This window comes from Sander lucioperca, chromosome 22 (assembly GCF_008315115.2).
Source record: "Sander lucioperca isolate FBNREF2018 chromosome 22, SLUC_FBN_1.2, whole genome shotgun sequence".
Classification (NCBI taxonomy): domain Eukaryota; kingdom Metazoa; phylum Chordata; class Actinopteri; order Perciformes; family Percidae; genus Sander; species Sander lucioperca.
In genome coordinates this window covers 8,882,070-8,905,693 of record NC_050194.1, presented here as the reverse complement: position 1 = coordinate 8,905,693, position 23,624 = coordinate 8,882,070, and the positions used below count along the sequence as shown (strand labels likewise).

The 23,624-nt window shown below is 41.2% G+C and overlaps 2 protein-coding genes across 4 annotated transcripts in view; one reads left to right on the top strand and one right to left on the bottom strand.

Annotated features, from left to right (window-relative positions):
- The first annotated feature begins 454 nt into the window (after nt 1–454).
- On the top strand, nt 455–15,009 carry LOC116046886 (tumor necrosis factor receptor superfamily member 13B). Its single transcript, XM_031295358.2, has 7 exons — nt 455–534; nt 962–1,077; nt 6,992–7,126; nt 11,466–11,582; nt 13,018–13,338; nt 14,156–14,465; nt 14,691–15,009. Exons 3-6 carry the CDS (start codon nt 7,012–7,014, stop codon nt 14,398–14,400), a joined length of 798 nt encoding a protein of 265 aa, XP_031151218.1. The 5' UTR covers nt 455–534; nt 962–1,077; nt 6,992–7,011; the 3' UTR covers nt 14,401–14,465; nt 14,691–15,009.
- Nucleotides 15,010–18,478: 3,469 nt separating this feature from the next.
- The window catches only part of usp22 (ubiquitin specific peptidase 22), a 45,956-nt gene continuing 40,810 nt past the window's right edge, over nt 18,479–23,624 (bottom strand). For 2 of the 3 annotated variants that reach the window (XM_031295345.2, XM_031295347.2), the window contains 2 exons: nt 22,195–22,344; nt 21,103–22,077 (listed from right to left, as the gene is read on the bottom strand). In XM_031295345.2, coding sequence (XP_031151205.1) covers nt 22,035–22,077; nt 22,195–22,344 — 193 coding nt within the window. In that variant the 3' untranslated portion in view covers nt 21,103–22,034. Of the gene's footprint in view, nt 18,600–21,102; nt 22,078–22,194; nt 22,345–23,624 lie in introns of those variants that run through there. The other variant, XR_004896327.1, reaches the window with a different exon arrangement.

Sequence of the window (23,624 nt, the reverse complement as noted above, 5' to 3'; positions counted from 1 at the left end):
TCCGTTGTGGCAACGCTGCCGAATATCCAGAAATTAAAGCCCGAGCAAGAACAATCTTTGCTGAGTTTTGTTGGTGGCCATGATGTTGTGGCCCTCCTCCCCGCGGGGTTCGGGAAAAGTTAGATTTCCCAGCTCGCTCCGTTAGTGGTGAAGGAGTTGGCTAAGGCGAACGCTAGCGATGCTAAGCCGATGTCACGACCAAACGTTAGCGATTGGTTATGGCAGATCCAGAGTGGCTCTGGGCAGATCCAATAGTTTTAAACTTCAACAGAGTACCCACCTTCAAGAAAGTTAACACTTGTCAATGGAGAGTGGCCAGACTCTCTGTACTAATGGAATGTACCAGAGTCTAGTAGGACCAGGCTACACAGGAATGGCTTCAATACAAAAATGATGGTTTTAAAGACTTTTTTTTTTTTTTTTTTTACATTATTTCAACTGTTGTCAGTTAACAACTAAACTAATTCATGACAATTAAGGAAACTCCATCTTCCAAGGAAGGCCAGAACTGTCTAAAAGCTTCAGGGAAAACAAGTAAGTGGACCATGAGATAAATCTATTTTTGTTACTGTTTCTAGGGTAAAAAATGAACCAGCTCAACACTGGTAATGTTCTGGAGGTGCCAAGTCAAAGTACAATACAGATTCGTGGCAGGACCTGAAACTCCTATTTAACTCACAAGGGCCCATGAAACGTGCCAGAACTTAATATATTTTTGTAGATATTTATGTCCACTGGTAGAAATAAGTTTTTAAAATTGACCGTTTAGTACATTTTCTGTTGATTATTGTCAGAACGTCCTAATTACTGAACATCTGCTGTGATTCAATGTTTTGAAACACAAAAGTACATGGGGGACTTTTTAAAAGGCACTGGCATTGGTCTAACTTTGATGTGTGTGTGTGCGTGTGTGTGTGTGTGTGTGTGTGTGTGTGTGTGTGTGTGTGTACACAGGGGGAAGTCCCCCAGGTCAGGCAGAAAGCCTGTACCCAAATGAGCTTCCATTGCTGAAACACAAGCCCATCTCACTCTCGTCTTCAAACCGAGGAGCCCACCACCACGTCTTCATCTTGCCAGGTGAGCGGCCGCTCTTAACAACGTATTTAGGTCACGGTTTCTTTGTTTGAGTGATCTGATATTGATTAATAAAATCACAAAATCCATCTTTTAATGTATGCATTTTCACCATGGACGTGGTGACTGGATTTCAATTCGTAATGTAAACATTGACAGCATAAGTTCTCTTAGAATCTCTTATATGCAACAAAAATTGGCACTGTAACTGAAATTTCCCTGACCTGTTTAATATTGAATGGGAAATGTAACTGAATCGGGACCTTGGGAATCGGAATTAATTCGTGAAATCATTGGTGCTACCCAGCCCTAATCGCTTTCAACCCATACTGGGTCACATCAGCAAACTGAATGTTGTGTTTTCAGTATTTTTTTTTTTCTTTTTTTTTGGGGGGGGGGGGATGTCACTATTTGTGGTCCAGGTAAAATCTGAACCCTCAACTTCAGCCAGCGTTGCCACACTTTCTACTATACTATACGTGGCTGCTCTGTAGCTCATAGCGAGCTCTCTGATCACCAGAAACGTCTTCACTTCGCTGTGAACGCAGTCCTGTCTCCAATTACATTTGTGCACGTACACACACACACACACACACACACACACACACACGAAAAAAGGATAAATGGTAAAAAGAGCAACAGCTAAACTCAATAACGAAGCACAGAAATAGATACTCTACAGTAAGTAATGATTTTGGTTTGTATGGAAATAAGCACTTTTGTTTTAATATTGACAAACATCAAGTATGTGTTTGTGATAAATACACGTTGTACTAACTTTACATGGAATCTGAAAGGGGCGTGAGTAAGACACTGAGTGCTGATTATCAGGGTGTGACAAATACACTGTAGTACACAGCAGTGGAGGGCGGAGGAGGGTTAAACCGTGTGTCTTTTCACAGTCCACTGACTCAGTGCTCAACGGAGCGAAGAGGACTGTGGTTGCGAAATAAAGACATGATTTCTGAAAGGATGGAAGTTTGGAGGCCTGGCATGTTGCTGATGGCCCCCTAATCTTTCAATCACTGGGCCCTTTGTGCATGCTTTGCAAGGCGTGCTCTAAAAATAGTCTCGAAAGCAAAGGCAGAAAAAGACCTTCCACAGTCCCAGTGTCTATCAAAACACAGGGTTTCACTGGTGCTATATTGCAGACTAGGGGTGCATGATACATCGACTCAATATCGTTATCGCGATATCACGATGCGCAATATTATATTGAAAGTGTCGCGGTAAGTATGCAATATTTAGTTTATTTTGTGGAGCGCTGCGTCCCGTCTGTTGGCTGTGTGGCTTAGTTGTGTTTGATTTAGAGCCCTCTTGAAACACTATAATGATCATGTTTCATTGGCCAGTTATCGTGCCACTTGCACATGTTAGTGCACGTCAGCGCACGGGGTCACTACGTGACAAACCTTATGGAGCGTACCACGTGTCTGCATATTTCAACAGAGTGACAGTGTAAGTGAAGAAATAGATACAGACAACAAAACAAAACGAATCAGGGAAGCGAAAGAAAAGTTATGTCCTGTTCTCTTTATTTATATATTTTATACTGTACAACCAGTAAAACATGTCCTGTTCTCTTTATTTATTTATATATTTTATACTGTCCAACCAGTGAAACATGTCCTGTTCTGTAGACATGGTCCTTATTTATTTATTTATTCATGTTGTACCAGTCCAATATGACCGTCAGTTGAAATAAAGCTTGTGTTGTAAGAAAAATTACTTAATTTGTTATGAATCTATTGTGATGCGTTTTCCCGTAACGTTTGTAATTTTACATGTTTAAAAATATCAAAATTAATAGATATCGCAATATCATATTTTGTCAATATCATGCAACCCTAGTGCAGACCGACTATACTGCATTAGTACAGTTCACACTTGCTTCCTATATATCTTACACAGTTAAACCAATGCTGTGATATATAATATATATATATATATATATATATATATATATATATATATATATATATATATATATATATATATATCGACAACTCCTGCCATTTAACTAATGATTATCACATCATCTCAGTAAAATCTGACATTCCTTTTCTTTTCTGTGGGAAGAAACAAATGTGTAGCATTCAGCAAACAGGCTAAAAAGACATGGGACTTGTTTATATAGTATAGTAAGTAATTAAGTAGCAGAAGAAAGTATTTAAAGGGGATAAATCAGCAGCTGCAGCAGAGAGAAAAACACTGTACAAAAACACTGACACATCACAGACATACGACAGTAAGATAACACCCAAAACACAAGATTGACTCTCAGCAGGTTCTGTGACATAATAAATACTTTCAAAATATACAGTAACCCTGGTAAAACTCTGAAAACTGTCATATATATTCAAATGTCAAAATGTCTGCTGGGTCAATATAGGTATATTGACTAGAGATGTTCCGATACCGTTACCAGTGTCGGTATTGGCTCCGATACTGCCTAAAACGCTGGTAACGGTATCGGTAAATTTATGCACCGATCAGATACCACGTAATAAAGCCCTAAAGAAAATCTACGTTAAAGTAGTTTATTTATGTTCTTTTTCCGTTATAACTGACTGTCAAATTGCATAATAAAAGAAAGTTCTGTGGCATTCATTGTTCATGTTTCACAAAGAGTTTAACCTGAGCCAGACTGACAACAAAGATAGAAATAATATCACATCCATACAGGGATAGATAGATTTTAGAGGGATTTTTTTTATTGATCCCAAAAAAAGTGGGAAATAACGGTGTTGCAGCAGCAAAATATCAGACACACAGCACACATACAGAGTATACATTAAATAATAGGAAACAATATACATGAAATAATAATAGAATACTACACGATGAATATTTAAAATATATACAATTTGGAAAATAAAATGTACAACTGTTTCACTAGTAATGATAGGATGTAGATAAACCTATTGTGCAAGGTTGTGCAAGGTGCATTCAGTACATGGGATAGTAATTGTTAAAAGATAATAAAATATATGACACACTGGTATCGGATTGGTACTCGGTATCGACCGATACACCAGTTCAGGTATCAGAATCGGTATCGGTAAGCAAAAAATTGTATCAGACCATCTCTAATATTAACACAACAGACATGTTGACTTGTCATAGTAGGAAAAGCACAGCTGAAATTGATAACCTTAAAAATGGCTCAATTCCATCAAGTGTCCCAGTAAGGAAACAGAGAATATTCTGCAGGGTTCCCCCAGGATTCTTCAAGAGACATTTGAGACTTTTCAAGACCTTTTTAAAACCACCTAAGATGACATTTAATGCCGACTTCACCGCCATATAATGGAAAATTGGTGTGGATTTTAAGCCTGAGAAAATAATTATTTACCAGGTAACGTTGCCTGAATTTAATAAAACATTAATACTCAACCATCATATAATTCACAATAGCTTTGTAAGGTGCGTCTGTACTCTAATAACATAAATTAAGTATTTGTTGCATGAAGAGCTCTTATTTTGAAACTAAAAATACAAAATAAATAGAATAATAAAAAATAAAACGTGCGCATTATGAGGTGTTACAATTAGTTCCACCCTGGCTAGATAAGATAATATATAATTTAATATAATATGCCAATGTAAATGCCAATTGCTTCAGGGATTATTTCATCCCGTTGTGCTTTTTGCGTCTAAAGGCTGTTACGAGATACCCGGTGCGGGATTAATTTAGGGGGCGTTCACACCGTAAAGTCCGAACCAAGGTTTAGCTTTTTGTAACATTGTATACATTTGATCCGGTAAGTCTTGTTTTCACACTGCAGTTATGCAAGTGCACTAAAGATGTATACGTGACAAAACTACGTCCTGCCGTCTCCAGATACTTCTAATTGATTGGTCTGTAGACGGGCTTCCCCGTCCTCTCGTCTCCTCTCTCTGTGTCGGAGTTTTTTCAGCTGACTGCTGCTCTCCTCTACTGCCGCGGCTCTTTTTGTTTTGTTGTGATGTTGAGAAGCAAGACACGGGGACTTTCTTTCTGGAGCATTTATTGAGAGACAAACGGAAACCTACACTGCACATTTACGAGGCCTACCACTTAACAAGTCGACTGCGGATTTATATTCTGCTCTGATAGCCGACAGCTGTCTGCACACTCTCTCTCACGTAGGTTACAAAGTAAGCACTGAGAGTTGTTCCCCGGTCTTATAACACATATATAAGATAGCCTGCCAGAGCTTCCTGTGTTTGGTCAGAAAGTCCGAACCGTCCAAAAAATGCTTTCACACTATAAACGAACCGGACCGAGACCATCTCATTTGGTCGGACCAAATTTCGGCCGCTTGGTCAGGACCGTGGTCCGGGGGAGGTTTCACACCTGTAATTTTGGTTCGGCTCAAACTTAAAAGTCCGAAAGTCCGGACCAAGTGAGGTAGGTGTGAAAGCCCCCAAAGTCTGTCTTATCTTATCTTGTCTTCCCCGTCGACCATGCGACTTCTTGTTTTTCTGGGTCAAAATGTTCGAACGTTTTGGTCGTCTTTTTCAAAACTTTTGTCGACGTTTCTGTCAATATTTTTCTGCGTTTTTTATTATTTATTTTTTTTACGTTCTTTTAAGCTTTCCCATATTTTTTTAACTTTTTCTGACGTTTTTGTCACTTTTAACAATGTTTTTTGTCACTGTTTTCCAAGTTTTTGTCACCTTTTTCCCTACGTTTTTCAACGTTCTATTATCAAATTTTCTTTACATGCTATACAATTGAATAAAACACCCAAATTAAATGAAAGTAGGCTTGTGAACTGATAATTTATTTAACTTGTGAAGAGCGTTGTATGGAACCATCCACGTTATTTTAAAATTTGGTTGAAAGAAAGTATTTCTGATATAGAAACTGTCAAGTGTGTGCCGTCAAATGTGCGTTAGCATGTTGGATGCGTTTTCAACACATACCTTACAAAAGGTGGAGCACCGCCGACACCGTCGTCTTCCATATCTCTCCGTTGCTAGCTGTTCAGGAACCTGCAGGCGGTTCTTCCAGCTCCGCCGTTTCATTAGCACTTCACTGACTCGCACGCCTACCCGCTTGTTGTGCTAACCTCGGCCCCGTTGCCCTCAGCTAGCCTCGTCCGCTAACTTGTCCGCATCCCTGGCCAGACCTTCATATCAGACAGACACTTGCCCATTCTAGCCGACGAGCTAACGTTAGCTCGTTAGTAGCACGGTGCTAGACGTTTTCTTTGCTGACACAACTGATTGATTAAATTGTAAAGTCTCTCTCTCTCTCTCTCTCTCACTCACACACACACACACACACACACACACACACACACACACACACACACACACACACACACACACAGGTTTGTGACACTATCTTTGTGGGGACCCGTCATTGACATAATGCATTCCCTAGCCCCTTACCCATCACAACTAAATGCTTAACCTTAACCCTTACCCTAACCATAACCTAATTCTAACCCTAATCCTAAAACCACGTCTTAACCCTCAAACAGCCCTTTAAAGTTGTGGGGTCCAGCATTTTGGCCCCACAAAGCTGTCGGGACCCCTCAAGTATAATGAACTCCCGGTTTTTGGACCCCACGAATATAGTTAAACAAGCACGCGCACACACACACACACACACACACACACACACTTATTTACGGCGTTATGGTATTTAATCGAAATGACAAATAATTTAAGACCTTTGTAAACGAAATGTAATACCCTAGCCTATAGCCTACTTTGTGAACAAAATGTAAGAGAATATTACATTTAAGAACACTGCAGTATAAAAACACAGTTAAGACAGTAGCCTACAAATTCACTGAACTAAGATTTCACAACATTAGGACATCAATATTGTTAGATCAACAAGATGAACATCACTGCCGACTGCTATTTCCCCTTTACTTATCTTTCTATGTATGTCCGTGTTGTCCTTTGTGTTTGTCAGTGTGAGGGTCATCAGGCCTGATGGGTGCAAGCTGCCATGGGGGTCAGTACTGGGATGCTTTGCTCAAAAAATGTATTGGTTGTCAAATACAATGCAAGCAATCACATATCATCCCCAAATGCACCAGTTACTGTGGTGAGTATACACATACACACACATACACACACACACACACACACACACACACACACACACACACACACACACACACACACACACACACACCCACACACCCACACACACACACACACACACAGGTCAGAGGTTCAGGAATACATACAGCCATGGTTGTGCCAGGAACATTTTCCTCACATTTAAAGAGTAACTTCCATATTTTTCAACCTATTCTCTCATGTTTTTGTGTCTAAGTGACTGATGGGAACACTTTGTTTCCCGATGGTAGGCCTACCCGACGGGCCGGGCCGGGTTCGGACAGATATTTAGAAATGATGTTCGGGTTCAGGTCGGGCTTGGTTACATCAGCGATAAGGCATTGAACATTTAAAATTTTAAAAAGCTTATTATGTAGGTGCGCGCCTGTGTTAACGTGCGCTTGTTTCCCCGTGTGCGCTGATGCGCTCATCTGTTGACATTTCTGAATGCCTTCCTACAGTTGCTTGATAAAAGTGGGCTTTCCACACAAACAAACGTATGTGTCATTAGTATGAGAAAAAAATTAGATTTTAACAGTGTCGGGCTCGGTTACTGCTCTGTCAGACGCGGGCCGGGCTCGGACAGAAAAATGCGGCCGATCCGCACTCTAACCCACCAGACTCCATTGCAATAAACAGTAGTTTAATCATCGTAAAAACACATTTCATTCAAAGTCGACACAAAGTCCAAATAATCAAAATCTGTCTTAGTTTGTCTTTCCATTGTTTCAACACTCAAGACTTTGAGATTTGTTTAAATAAACCCTTAATTTACCCATTTACATGTGGAAATATGCTGGCTCTATACACGCTAAAAGTAGTGTTTATTTACATGGAGTCTGGTGGGTTTGGCGATTTCAGGGCTGTTTCTGGTTAAACAAAAATGATTTTACTCTATCTCTGTAGGGTTCCTTTCCATAATGTTTGAATGTTGTAAAATAACAACCTGAGCCTGTCACTGACAGAAACAGCACTTCTAGTGGATGGCAATGGACGGTGCACACACAGCTTTCTCACTCAATACTGGACCAATTTCAAAGATGTCTGTATTCCTCATTAATCACTTACACGCCGATGCATGGGAGAATAGGGTCCAGGTTGAAAAATACCAAAATGTACCCTTTTATTATGGCACTCTGTAGGCTTTGACCATTGATACAACCTGGGTTCAAGTACCTTTACTCAAGTACTGTACTTAAGGACACATTTCAGGTACTTGTACTACTTGAGAATCTTTTCTTTTCATGCCACTTTCTTACGCTACATTTCAGAGAGAAATATTGTACTTTTTACTCCACTACATTCATCTGACAGGTTTAGTTACTAGTTACTTTACAAATTAAGATTTTTGCACACAAAACACATGTAGTTTATAAAATACAATATTTTATTATAAATTAAGCCACCCAACAATATATAGACCTACAAGTCCAGCTGAAAAAGATTAGCCGATTCAACACTCAGTTGAGTGACAGAACTGTTTGGATCGTTTCCAGTTTCTAAAATGTGAGGATTTTTTTGCATTGTGTACTTTTACTTTTAATACTTTTTTTTAACATTTTCCTGACTTAACATATAGTTAACATTTTCAATGCAGGAATTTTACTTGTAATGGATTATTTTGACAGTGTGGTATTAGTACTTTAACTAAAGGATCTGAATACTTCTTCCACCTCTGGGTAAATACTAGGGGTGGAACGGTACATGTATTCGTATTGAACCGAAACGGTACGGGCGTCTCGGTTTGGTACATGAATTTACACGGAGAATACACGGTATATAAATAAATAAAACTTGCGTGCAAATGAATTAATGTAATGTGGAATTACTGTTACATATGCGTTTCTTAGGGATACCTAATCTGTAGCCCCGCCTTAGCTCTGAAGCATACCAAAGCCCGTCTACGGAAAGCCGTTCCACTCCCTATTAAGCCCCATTGTACCTACTTTGGTTGCAGTTCCACCAGAGTTCCACTGGAGGTGATCACGGTCCAGTGCAAAATGAATGGGACCCTATGGAGCTAGACGGCTAAATTTGTCTCTTTCGCCTGATTGTCGTTGAGAAATCTCAGATTTGATTGTAGTTTTTGCAAGTTCAACATGGATTATAGGTCAAAAGTTGAATGAACGAGTACTTATGCCCTTTCGATTTGTTACAGGTTGAGTCGTTGTTGCCCATAACACGCTAGCATTCTGCTAATGAATGCTGATTGGTCAGTGAAGGACTGATTACGATCGGCGATCCCGCTTGACGGCATCCGAAGCAGAACCAGAATGTCAGAGTGAATATTTCGGCGTGGTCTTTAAAACATTAGCAAACCTCTTTCTAGTGTATTGACAGGGAGAGCCTAACCTGTCAGCTGTGTTGTCGATGCTTCGAGAGAACAAAGGAAGTGACTCAGAGCTTGCCGTAAAGCAGTATCTCTGGCCGTATATGTGTATGACGTCATTGACATTTTAAAAGGCTTTTTAGAACAAAAAAGCCACTTTTAACACCCAGCAGTGTGTATTTTCTTAGCCTCCCCTTTCAAATGCAACATTCAAATTACTAGACAAAAAATTATATCCTGAGAAAAGTGGATTTTGAGAGTTATAGCTCCATAGAGTCCCATTCATTCTGCACTGGCCTGTGAGCGCCCCCTATATGGAACTCTGGTGGAACTGCAACCAGTTCAGAAGCCGGAAGTAACGAGAGAGTGGAACTTCTTCCCATATTAGAAATTCTTTGAGCATACTCTGAAGCTCCCAAGCTCCGCCTACATGTCGAGTCGGTCCAGTGAGTCCACACGAAGCAAACTAGTCCCTTCCATATACAACCAAACACGGATGTACTGTAGCTGTATCCCTTCTCGCCTCGACCACAAATGGCTTCCAGGCCCATTTGCTTCGCTGTTTGCTCCGTTGTTAGCTCCGCCGTTAGCTGTTAGCTCCGCCGTTAGCTGTTAGCTTCGCTGTTTGCTGTTAGCTCCGCTGTTAGCGTGTGAAGCTAACGCCACAATTCGCCAACTGCTCTGTGTAACCGAAGCTGCTCTTTTAACACCCCTGCTCTGTGCATTCACATATGAGAGCAGGGCTTGTCTCCCATATCACACTACTAGCTGATTGTCTTATTTTGTTTACAAGTTCCAGATGGAGTCTGGAGATGATGTGGGGTAGCCTACTTATTGTTTACTGTTTACATCTTACTTTATACGCTTCAGGCTGTTGCAGCTAGCTCAGGGGACAGATTGGATGACACTAGGTGGTACAGCCTGAGACATGCACAATAAAAAAATTGCCTTCTGCATTTTTGCATTTTATGCTTTTCCCTCCATTGTACCGAACCGTGATGCCTGAACCGAGGTATGAACCGAACCGTGACTTCAGTGTACCGTTCCACCCCTAGTAAATAGTGAACTAAACAATTCTCTAGCTGTTTTGAATTGCCCTGGCTGTCCTGAAGGCAGGCACAGTAGTTACCAGTTGGACCAGAGGCAACATTTGAGGGAGACAAATGCAGTTCAGTTTGATTTTGTCATTTTTTTTTCCCCCCACTTACTTTCTTTAAAATAAAAATAAAAACTGTTTTAAATCTAGCTTGAAATACTTGTTGCCCCGGCTATCAAAGATGTCTTAAAGTGCTCATATTATGCTCATTTTCAGGTTCATAGCTAATTGTATTTAGAGGTTGTACCAGAATAGGTTTATGTGGTTTAATTTTCAGAAAACACCATATTTTTGTTGTACTGCACATTGCTGCAGCTCCTCTTTTCACCCTGTGTGTTGAGCTCTCTGTTTTAGCTACAGAGTGAGACATCTCACTTCTGTTCCATCTTTGTTGGGAGTTGCACATGTGCAGTAAGTACTGCTAGCTAGTCAGTTGCAGAGTATGAGGGCGTGCCACGCTAGCAGCTAGGCGAGCATTATAATGTGTTACAAAGTGACGCATGTTTGTCACGGAAGTAAAGGCTGGACTACAATAGAGCTGTTTGGAGCAGTTTGTGAACAGTGTTTTCTGTTGGAGATGGTAAGTCCCTTTGGGGTGGACTTTGGGCTTTTTCACTTTGTAAACCTATAACGTGCACAAAAAAAGATATATGACACAATAAAGGAAAGAGGAAAAGCCAAAAAGCATAATTTGAGCACTTTAAATAAACGAGATACGGACGTAACCTGTTTTGGAGGGATTATTTCCAGCTGGTTCACCAGTAACAGCAAAAGAACAGTTAATTAGCATTGGAAATGACCAGAATTCATTTTTTAGAACAATAAATATATATTTAAATGCTATATGGACAGGGCAGAAGTACATTCAGTTTATTATATCTCCTTCTACTTCCTTAGAGTCTGCACGTTGTAAAGCACTGCTTGGCCACTACTATGATGCGCTGCTGAAGATATGTGTGAAGTGCAGTAAGATTTGTGGCAGTCATCCAGCAGAATGCTCCCAGCACTGCCAGAGTGAGTAATGACCCCGCTGGCCTGGACTACAGCTTCAATTATTTACTATCTCTGTTTTCTGGAGGCATTCATGTTGAGTTAGGCCTCAGTGGACCAAGTTTTCAAAGCACGAGTTGAGGTCAAGACGGAACTCAAACTCAAACTAACTACAAATGAATACCAATTGCAGTAGTCTCGCATTACCTGACCACAGCGCTGTAGAGTAAGGTCTGGCTACACCACACATACATTCTGGGATAAGAGAAAAAAAATGCTCTGGGTTGTTTTGCATTTCTTTAAACCAATCCCAATCGTCTTGAACGGCGCTAAGCTCCGGACGGAGCAACGGTGGCTCTGCAAAATAGTTTCTAAAAAGGGAACTTGTTTTGGTGGAACGTTTGCACCCCACTAAAGAAAACACCACATACAATATTAATTGAAGTTGACTGTTCACACAATACGTGAGCTATTTCAATTAGCTGGAGACATGGTTAAACGTCATTTGCTCTTACCTGTATATCGCCATGTGTACTTCGTCCACAGCAATCCCACCAGTCGGTCCTAAAACGTCCCAGTTAGAGAGGAAATGCCGTAAACTTATTCTGTGTAAATCTTTACCATCATTCCCTGAAAGAAGGCCTGCCTTATTGCACAATCCAAACTTCCTTCAAAACATGCCATTTTCAGCGTGTAGCTTTGTCGTCGTTGTTTCCCGTAGCGAAGGGATTTTGAGAACGGCAACACACAGAGAGCGGAAGCTAGAAATGTACTTCCGTTGATCCAGATTTGACTTTTCGGAAGGTGAGCAGCTAGCTAACAAGCTCACCCAAATACATAAGCTATAGCTAGAAAAAGTGGTGTAGTCTAATGTATTGTAGTGGGGGGGGCATATCATAGTGGGGGGTCTGTGTGTCCTCCCCCAGCGAAGTTTTGAGCATCAACGACTTCATTTCCTGTATTCAGATACACTTTTATGCACCAATTTACGGTGGGAATACCTTTATTTAGCCTATGTGAAGAAAGTAAAACACACATGACAAATCAAAATATATCAAAACTATAATGGAAAGTATGTTGTTGTGCGTCATTGGGCATTTTTAAGTGGGTATATGGAAATCCTAGAACTTTCTTAGTGGGTATACTGCGTATACCTGCGTATCACGTAGACTACACCACTGCTAGAAAAGCCACTACTCCTGTACAATGGAGCAGAATGGTATTTGGTTTGCGTAGAGGATGCTTACTTCTTTGCAGAGATAGATGCTTGTTGGTTGTACATTGGTAAGGGTACTGACCATGAGTCATTTTCATTTGGCCAGGGACCTTTGTTGCATGGCACTCCTCATGTCTTTCTCCATTCATTCCCTGTCATTTCTTTACTATCAGCTGCCCATAAAGGAATAAAGTGCCCCAAAAATGCTTGTCACCATACAGTTTTGTCTTGATGGTCTTTCAGAGTTATCCTTCCCATCTACCCCCCGAGCTCCGACACCTCCTGTGACTACCAAAAAGCTCCTGGTTGAAGTTACCGCACACGTGCCAAATTCCAGAGGGATCTCAGGGCTGATAGCCCTGGAAGACTCCACTATCCTGTTGTACTCCCTGCTGGCCCTGTGCACGCTGCTGCTGTTCTCTAGCCTGTCTCTAGCATTGGCAGTCTTACTGAGGAGAGCAAGGGCCAAAACCTCCAAACCAGGATCCAAGGAGGCTAACCACAACAAGGAGAGTGTGGTCCAGCAGGGCCAGGAGGTTGGTCGGCCGGGGCAGAGGTCCAAAGGTTAGTGCGGTATGGATACATCTCAAAGGCTACAATCAGGGCAATCAATCAGTGCGTTTACATGCAGTTTAAAAACCTGATTATATTTGGGTTAAGGCAATACCCCAGTTTCTCAAATGCCATGTAAACACCTTACCCCGGCTAAAATCGGAGTTGCCATACCCCGGTTAACAGACCTAGGTAAGTCCTTTGGTAACCGAGGTATTTGTGCATGTATACATCTTAACCGGGGTAAGCTCGCATGCTCTGTAGGTTATAACTTCCCCACTCCGCTGCAGAGGTTTTTGACTCAGAAATACAAGAGAGCAGTTGGAAGCAACAGCTAAAAAAACGCAACAACACAAGCTTTAAACCTTTAAACCCACTGAGGACTTCGTCATGGCAAGTACTATCAAGAAGACCCATTTATAGACGGACGAGGAGACACATTTTTTCATTTGTTGTGATTTTGACAAAAGTCAACCTGAAGAAAAAGCCCTATTCTGACCAGTTGTACGTTGGCCGAGCACCACCTGCTGTACCGGAGGTAGAGTCACTCCTGTCATTCTTCCCATTCTTCCCTGCTCATGTATTCAGGGAAAAAACTGGCATAACCCGGTTATTCACTTAACCGGGGTAAGAACATGCCCCGGTTACTGCTGTGCATGTAAACACACTGAGTAGTTTAGACAGTGTAGCCATTCTTCTTCAGACAAACCTTTTTTTTTTTTATTATTTACTTGTATTTCAAAACTTGTGTTTCTAAATTGCAGTTTAAATATTTCATGGCATTTTTCTCCAATGTGTGCCCACTACCCTCTAATCCATCTTTCCACAGATTATGTAACAAATTTAAACCGCACCAGAGACCATGAGCCATCATACGACTCCATTCCTACTGAGACCTGCGTATGTGTCCACTGTTTCCCTGATCTGAAAGCACTCGGCCAGGGCAACGACAGGCCACTGAGAGCACCCTTCTCATTCTACCAGCAGCCTGTCCTCCATAGAGGGCCTGTCTGGGCTGAGGAGAACCTACACAACTCTGGACTGGAGGTGCTGGAGGAGGCGGCAGTTGGATGAGGCTCATTTGGCTGTCCCACGGGACAACTGGAATGTCCAAATGTGTCCCCAGGTCATAGGAGAAGATTGGGTAACACTTTACTTGAAGGTATCTACATAAGAGTGACATGACACTGTCATGAACACATGAACCCTAACCCTAACTCTAACCCTAACTAAAACCAAATGGCCCTTACTAAGAGAAGCGTTATGTCATAAACGTTTATGACTTGTTTATAATGTTCATGACACGTTCATGACAGTGTCATGTCACTCTTATGTAGATACCTTCAAGTAAAGTGTAACCGAAGATTGTCAGCGTATTAGATTTTTTAATCAGACTGTGGAATAACATCACCGCAGTGTGTTTAGATTGTGAAACTGAAAAAAAGGTGTTGAAAGGGTTGCACGCTCATCTACGACCCCCCATCAACCTCTCAACAAGCAGCAACAGTGGGAATTCGTCAGCATGAAGTAGTATCAAAAAAGCTTCTCTCAAGCAGAGGACATCTTACTAATAGACATATTTCAAAAGCTGTTGTCTGGTTCATTCATATTCAACGTGAAAAAACACGTTTTACTCCCCGATGAAGGCATGCAGATGAAATGTTTGTGCCGCAGGGCAGTAAAAAAATGCATACTTAAAGAGTATAACTGAAAATAGGGCAATGAGTTGACTTATTAATATCGTAGGGAACATATGTGTCCAGGGACCTCTTACGAGGTTTTTGGGGGCTTGGAAGACACCAATGTTAGGGCCTTGACACACCAATTGGACAGCAAAGAACTGATAATTTGCTGCGTTCCATATCGTATATTTTTTCTTCTTACTTTTAGTATATTTCTGTAGCTGCCCTTACAAAGTATGTACATGTATGTATGTTACACAATTTGGACATACTACTTCATTATAACATTGCGTCTTGAACTTTGACCCTCTTGCTCATATATGCTGAGGATTGTGGGTAAGAATAGCCAGAAAAACATGCTGGCTTGCATACTGCAAAATGTGACTGGATGCAGTAGGACATCCTGGTATTTTTGGCATTCTGCATTTGACATACTATGTATTGACATACTAAATAGTATGGGAGTATAGGTATTGGAATGCACCCATTGACTGATTCTTTGCTTCACATTGCCTCAACTGCAGTTGACTAGTAACTACAGTTACTAGCTGACTACCACTGGCATGCATGTGTGTCTGGTCTGCATTACTGTAAATCCCACTTGGTTTCTTGGCAAGACCCGCCCTGCGTAGCAGCTTGATTGGTTGAGGTTAGGCATTGACTTTGAATGGTTATGGTCAGGATAGCCCTTTAGTCAGGGGACAGGACCTGAACAAATTGGGTTCCGGTACCTCACACGAGCATTGAAGCCTGGCCAATCCTAGCGCTTGAATGCTACGTAGGGCGGATCTTACCAACGAAAGTAAATGGGATTCATAATTATGCGTCTGCTCTTGTAAAACATAAAAAAAACATAGTGAAACAAATAGAAACATCAAGGGACAAAATAAATTAGCTAACTATTCACATGACACTGTGAATCTCATAATGATCTTGTCATACAAACACTGAGAAAAGTTTCGACTGGCACTGTTACATTTTGCTTTTCAGCCCATGATCCTTTCATTGTGGAAGACAAGATAGAGGTGAACAATGAAAAGAAAATGAAGAGAAAGTGGGTGAAATCACTGCTTCACTGGGCTGAACAGCTCTCTCTCTCACTGACTGCCAATGATTCAACAAGCCAAACGGCTGCAACAAGGACCGACTAAGAGCTCAATGGTGAAAAACTACAGGTTATGGTCAACAACACGAGTTCCACGATAACTCAACTGCATTCGATTGCCAACCACCATCTTGGCATGTCCGCTCACATTCCCATAAGACATCATTTCAGTAACCTATAGACACGACTTGCATGTCTAAGTTCATGACTCCTGCTCTCCAGATTACTTTTCAACCAAAACAAGTGAACCACACAACACATATTACTTGGGGTAGTCTAGTGCAGGTATCAGCGGTGGAGAATTTATAATCTGCCAACTACAGTAACAATCAGTTCTCCTTAGGGCTGCAACTAACGATTATTTTAATCGTAAACTAATCTGTCGATTATTTGGATTAGTTGTTTGGTCTATAAAATGTCAGAAAATGGTTTTAAAAAAAGTCAATCAGTGGTTTCCAAAGCCTAAGTAACACACAACTCAAAAATATTCTGTTTACCATCACAGAGGAGTGAAGAAACTTGAAAATATTCACATTTAAGAAGCTGGAATTTGATAATTTCGGCCTTTTTCACATAAAAAGAGACTCAAACCGATTAATTAGTTGGCTGACAACTTATTGATTAATCTTTGCAGCTCTAGTTTTCCTGACAATAATCAGTCATGTGTGTGTTTTCATACAACCACTGGGAGAAATGTTCAAGTTCTACCGATTCCTCTGTGTGCAAGTACTGACAACATGGGTACAGTGTATGTATGTCAATTTTGTGAACTGTGAAGTATATATTTGTGGGGTGATTGTTTGTATTATGATTCAGAATCTTCTTGTACTTACTTTGTACCAATAATAAAAAAAATAAAAATCATCATTGATATCAAAAACATCTGTAGAGAAGCTGTTCAAAAGTGTTCAAATCATCATCCATTTTTAAAGGGCGTCTGCAGTCACAGTTCAATTCTAGATAATAGATAAACAGCAATATTCCATTAAATATTAGTAAATAATTTTCATTTACATGGCCGGGTTGGCTCAGTGGTTAGAGCAGGCGCGCATAAACATAGAGGTTTATGCCTCGACGCAGAGGTCCAGGGTTAGAGTCCGACCTGTGACGATTTCCTGCATGTCTTTCCCCTCTCTCTCTCTCGCTCTCTCCTTTCTCACCTAGCCAGTCCCTCCAGGATTTCGCGATGTCGCGATCGCGCAAATTCAACCAATCACCGTGACTTTGGTGCGACTCGCAATTTTGACCAATCACCGCAACTTTTCTGCAAATCTGACCAATAACCGGAGTTTCCCGCGACTTCAACCAATCCCAGCAGTCCCACGTGCCAGACTTTACGTCAGTTAAGTGTGACTCTGAGAGCCAATGACCAAGCGGGAGTGAGAGAGAGCTGGTTTCCGATATGAAGACGAGACTCGAACATCTCACATTTACCAACAAAATGTACAGCGAAAGCATTTCAGACCGTCCTGCCAACCTGTATGCATTTTAACATCAATGTACGCTGTAACGATTTTTTCACTATAAAGTCAGCGGCTGCTCTATCAATCCTGTCGGCTGTCTGCAGCGGGCGGGACTGCTGCTCAGTTCCCCCCGCGACTGACACGCACGCACGCACGCACGCACGCACGCACGCGCACACACACGCACACACACACACACACACACACACACACACACACACACACACACACACGGTGGATGCAGGAAAAACCAGGGATGAGACGACATGATGACCTACATTGAGGACAGCTATGCTCGTTATTGTAAGTGCAATGATAAGTTAAAGTCCAATAAGTACTTAATCAAACGGTATGAATGTGTGTCCCAGGCCAGGATAGGAAATTAACTAACAATGTAAAGATCAACAAGCCACTGACACATATGTTCAAATTTGATTAATTCAATAAATTATTATTTTTTTGTCTTTAAATCCACCAGCCATTTTCATATTATACCAGCATTTGCAGCATCCTGAGTCTTTTTGGTAAAGTTACTAGGAAAACTTCTCCCCGAAACAAGTTTCCTTTTTTAATTTTAAAGAACTATACAAAAAAAAATAAATCTCAACTTTTTTTTGCAACTTTCACTGTCTCCTGCAACTTCATTGCAACAAACAGACAAAAGACATCGCAACTTTTATCGCAATTTTTTTTACAAAAGCTCCCGCAAAATCAGTCATTTTGGGCCGCAACAATCTCAAAAAAAGGCTGTGAAATCCTGGAGGGACTGCCTAGCTGTCCTATCCATTAAAGGCGGAAAAGCCCAAAAAAAGAATCTAAAAAAAACTAAAAATAATAATGTACATTTACAAAACAAAATCTCATTAAATGATCAAGGGCAACAAATAAGAGGCACAAACATGTTAACAGATATAGATTTTCTTTATTTGAGTGTATTTTTCCATCACTGTGTCCAGTTCTTGCAGCAGTTACGTGTGTGTGTGTGAGAGGAATGATTGGCCGGGTCAAGTTCAACGTTTTCTTCTGATTACGAGCCCCGTGTCCGGATCCAGCGATATAGAAGAAGAAAATCCACTTTGAGGTTTCACCATTTGTCTCTTACATACAAACTGTACACATATACTTTTACATACATCATCAACATGTGGAAAAAAAAAAAATCCTATCAAACTGTGATGCCCAGCTCAGACGGCATGCTGAATGCAAGTACTGATTCAGTACACGTACATACGGTACATACGCACGACACACGTGCATACAAACGGGAACACATACGCACTTTATGTTTTTCTCCCTTTACGCGAAATAACATTTTATACAAACACATCTACACTGAGCTTTTTTTCCCTTCCCCTTCCTCGGGCACATACACGTGCGCACACGCACACACACGCACACGCACACGCACACACACACCGAATTAGAGCAACATGCGGCCGACGGTTAACACTGCAGGATCGAGCTTCGGACCCATTATACATACTCCTTTGTTTCATTTCTTTTTTCTGTTGCCATTTACCTGAAACAGCATGGCGACAACGTATCTTGAACATGAAGAATATGCCTCTGTAGCGCCAACATGTTGTCAAATTAAACAAGAAAAATAAAGAAAATAAAAATAAAGCCGCCATAGCGGCAGTTTGATGACTGGGTAACACTGTATTTGAAGGGGTGTGTGTAAGACACCGTCATAACTATGACATGACGCCTGTCGTGTACATGAAGGGAGTCGTTAGATTTTGAACACTTTCAATGCAAAGTTAGCATTGTTTGAGATGTTTGTCTTATGACAACTTGACATTGAACCATGACAACAATCTCTGCGTGATGTCAACTTGACATTAAACCAAGACAACATAACCCGTCGTAAATATGTCACGGCGGGCCTAATTATTAAAGTTTAAGGCTATGTTTAGACGGAAACGATTTGAAGAGAAAACGCAAAAGTGGCGTTGCGTTCTCACTTTTTATTCCGCGTTTAGACGAGCGTTATGGGGGGGGAGGGAAATCTGCGTGCATATGGTGACGCAAAAGTGTGTGAAATGCGATCCACCAAGTCCGCGCGCCTGCGTAGAACCTTCCTTCTACTTGTCTCCCTCTCCTCCTCCTCTCTCCCTCTCCCTAGTAGCGCGAAGCGAACAACAAAAGCTGACAATTTTGTCTGGACAGACGAGGAGGTGGAGTTATTGCTTCAAACAATGCACTCACACACACACACGCACACGCACAGTGCGTTTTTACCCCTTAGACGGGAACACGACGGTGGAGCGTTTTTAAGATTTCCACTCTGAAGGGTGGTTTCGCTTTTTTTTGCGTTTTTTTAAGCCCCAAAAATGCCGTCGCCGTCTAAACGAAAGGCACATCTGATAAAATATTTTGTTGTTTTCACCCGCGAGCGTATTCGTGTAAACAGGGCCTGAGAAACTATTTAGCTTTACGTGTTGACATTACAATAAACAGTCATTACTGTCATTGTCTTGGTTTAATGTCAAGTTGACATAACACAGAGATTGTCGTCATGGTTGATGTCAAGTTGTCGTAACGCAAACATCTCAAACAATGCTTACTTAGCGTTAAAAGTGTCATGATGTAGCGAATGACAGTTAATGACAGCAGTCGTGAACATTCAAAAGACTCCGTGTTCATGACAGCTGTCATGTCATGGTTATGACGGTGTCACGTCAGTCTTATGCACACCCCTTCGAATGAAGTGTCACCTTGCTGTGACTGTTATCGGCACTATTTTTTGCTTTTGTGTGTACAAAGAAAAAACAAGACATGATTGACGGCACAAAGTGACGCAGGCGAACAATGTGAGAGTTTAGGGAGAATGCTAAACCGTAAACAGACGTTTTAATTACAGCATGTATAAAAATATAATATTCACGGTGTCACTTATTTCCCCCGGGACTGTTGGAAGCAGCGTGATAGGCAGAAAACAACAGATCCTTTGCGTACTAGTTGTTAAGGCAGTGACACACCAAGACGATAATCGGCCGTCTGACAGTCTGGCGAGGTCGGTGACTCGAGTCTGTTCGTTGTTTTCCGTGCCGTCGTCCGTCGGAGCGGCCGTCAGCCTTCATTTAGGCCGACCTGACTTGTTGCGTCGGACTCAAATGACCCATCTGATTGGTAGAGTGCTAACCCGGAAATGACGAGCGGGAAGAGCGTGACTAAGCCTCTCAAAATCTGACGTAAATCTTTTAAACTGACCTTTGTCGATCTGAAATGAAGACAGATTCAGCAACTGCATGGTCTATTTCTCGCTTAAAATGTTTTCAGAAACACGTTTCGGTGAACTATTTTAGTAAAATATGAGATCGTATTCTAAACAAGCTGCCATGAAAGTCTGGCTTTGAATTTCCGGAGAAACAAGACCCACGTGACGTGTTCGTCCAATCAGCTGCCGGTTTTCATTTTTGGGGCGGCAATACAGATTATCGCCGCCTGCTGTTATGGAGACGTATTACACGCTCGAGTCGGCGTCGCTTCGATGTGTACTGAGGCACTTTTTGGACCTCGGGGAGCCGACGGTCAGCCGTCGGGTTGGTGTGTCAGGGGCTTAAAAAGACAATGTTTCCTATAAGTATATGACTGACTACAAACTCACGAGTAATACATGGAATTAACTGTCTCTCTATACAAAGTTCATTTTTTTCCCCCTCTGCTTTTTTTGCATTCTGAAAAAAAAAAAAAAAAAAAAAAAAAGTATAATAAGACAACTTCCATCCTTGATGAAATATTTGGTCATTTCGAGGAGTGTGGGTGTGTCAGATAAGTGTGCTTGTGTCCAGGAAGTTGCGGATTAGGTCAAGCGAATGAAAAAAAGAAGAAGAAATTCTTCTTTAAAGCAGAGCCTCGAATCCCTATGGAAGGCTGCGACTCCACATATTTTCACGTTCAGGTGCTATTAAATGCAGCTGTGCGAACATGAAACACGGTGAAGAACAGCATTTGTGATTAAGTAAACCTTCTCCCGGGTAAATGAAAGCATTTAGCAAAAAAAACAAAAAAAAAAAACAACCTTCTGCCCATCTGTCTGTATCTAAAAAAAAATGAAAGTGGAACAAGGCGGGGATACGGCGCTATACGTCTATTGCCTGAACTCAAGTACACGCTGATTTTGCAGTACAGCAGATGATCACAGCTGCTTTTACCCTTTGAATTCAAGTGAACAACATTTTGTACAATAGCCCATCAAGGCCCATACAAATCTCCCCATAATTCCTCGCATTTTGTTTGGTTCCTAAACACTTTTTTTTTTGAATGTCGTGCGAGTGGAACTAGATTAGTATGGAGTAAGGGGTGGTTCCATGTTAAGAGTGAGAGCTGCGACTACAGAGCGACTCAGGCGGGCTTGCGTTTACGTTCCCATGCCTCTCTCATCACTCTGGTTACCTTTTCCCATGCAACTCATCCTTGCATCATCCGTCGTCTCCTCCTGCTGGTGGAGGGAAACTACTCGTACTCCAGGAACTGTTTGTGATAAAACAAAAGGTACCTGGGGAGATCAAAGTACCAGGAGGTCACATTGCAGCAAATCTAATAAAAAGGAACAGCTTTTTTTTTTCATTTATTCGAAAATCCCCAATAAGGCAAAGTGCTGCGACCGGCTCACCCTTCACTATCCAGGACATCCTTGATGCTGGCCTTGGTGATGATGGCATCATCACATTTGAACCACTGGTCCTTGTGCTGGCGGATGAAGGTTGTGTAATGTCCGCTCTCTAGTGTCCCCTGGTGGTTCACTACTGCAAATAGACTGTACCTGAAAACGGACAGGAAGAGACAAAAAAAGAAGAGGCTTACTAGTGCGTTCCATTTTACCTCGGAACTCGGAAGCCGGAGCTGGGAATGACGTCACGCCCGTGTTTCCGACTTTGACCTCGGAAAATCTGACTTCAGCCATTATTTTTTTTATTTTTGTGCAAAATAATCAAGTCTCTCGATTACGTTGTTTTTGTGATCGTTAGAGGCCGAGAAATTGTATTGCGATAAACATTTGATGAATTGCACAGCCATACTGCAACTACAAACAACTGATACACCTGGAAAAAAAACTTGGGAAAAAAAACTAAAAAAATCCTTTATCTTACAGAACAGACAGTTAAGATCAACATCATGGTGTTTCTGCAGTTCACCTGTGTGACATTATAAAAACCTATGTGCAGCACTAAGGAACATCTCTGCACATGTATTATAGCAGGAGAAGGTACATGCATTTCAAATGGAACTTGGCATATATAATATGCTATAATAATAAAATATATAAAATCAAAAGGATTTTGTGTCCATTTTTATTAAATTCTTTGGTTACACTTTACTTGAAGGTATCTACATAAGAGTGACATGACACTGTCATGAGCGTGTCATAAACATTACAAACAAGTCATTGACGTTTATGACATAACGCTTCTTTTAGTAAGAGTCATTCGGTTTTTGTCATGACAAGTTATGGTTAGGGTTATGGTTAGGGTTCAGGGTGTCATGACAGCGTCTACTTGAAGGTATCTACATAAGAGTATGTCACTCTTATGTAGATACCTTCAAGTAAAGTGTTACCAATTATTCTAGTAATGCATGTAGCTTCTTGTGATTTCAAGCTCTGATCATACTATTCCAGGTGTTGTTGCACCAAAATTATTAGCTTCCAGTTGTCCAGATCCTTGGGTGGGGGAGCCACGTAACATCCGGTCGTAAATTCTGTCGCGGGAGGACAGCAAAAAGTTTAAATATTTTAGGATTACAGTCCTTTTTTGTAGTTGTTCTCACGTATATGCTCTGTTTTTTTCTCTCCATTTTTTCTTATTTTATTGTTCTTCTATATATTTTGTAGAGCCATCTGGTGGTTATACGTTGCATTTGTCACCTTTGAGATCCCTGGCTGTGTTTCCATTTGTCAGGTGTTTGTAATCGTGATGTCTACTAAAAAGGGGGAAACTTGTCTTGAGGGCTACACCCTGAAGAAGGCCGCTTTGTGCCGATACGCGTGGGATGCTACCCAGTTCTATTTTTTAAATTAAGATTTCTATATGAAATAGTCATTTA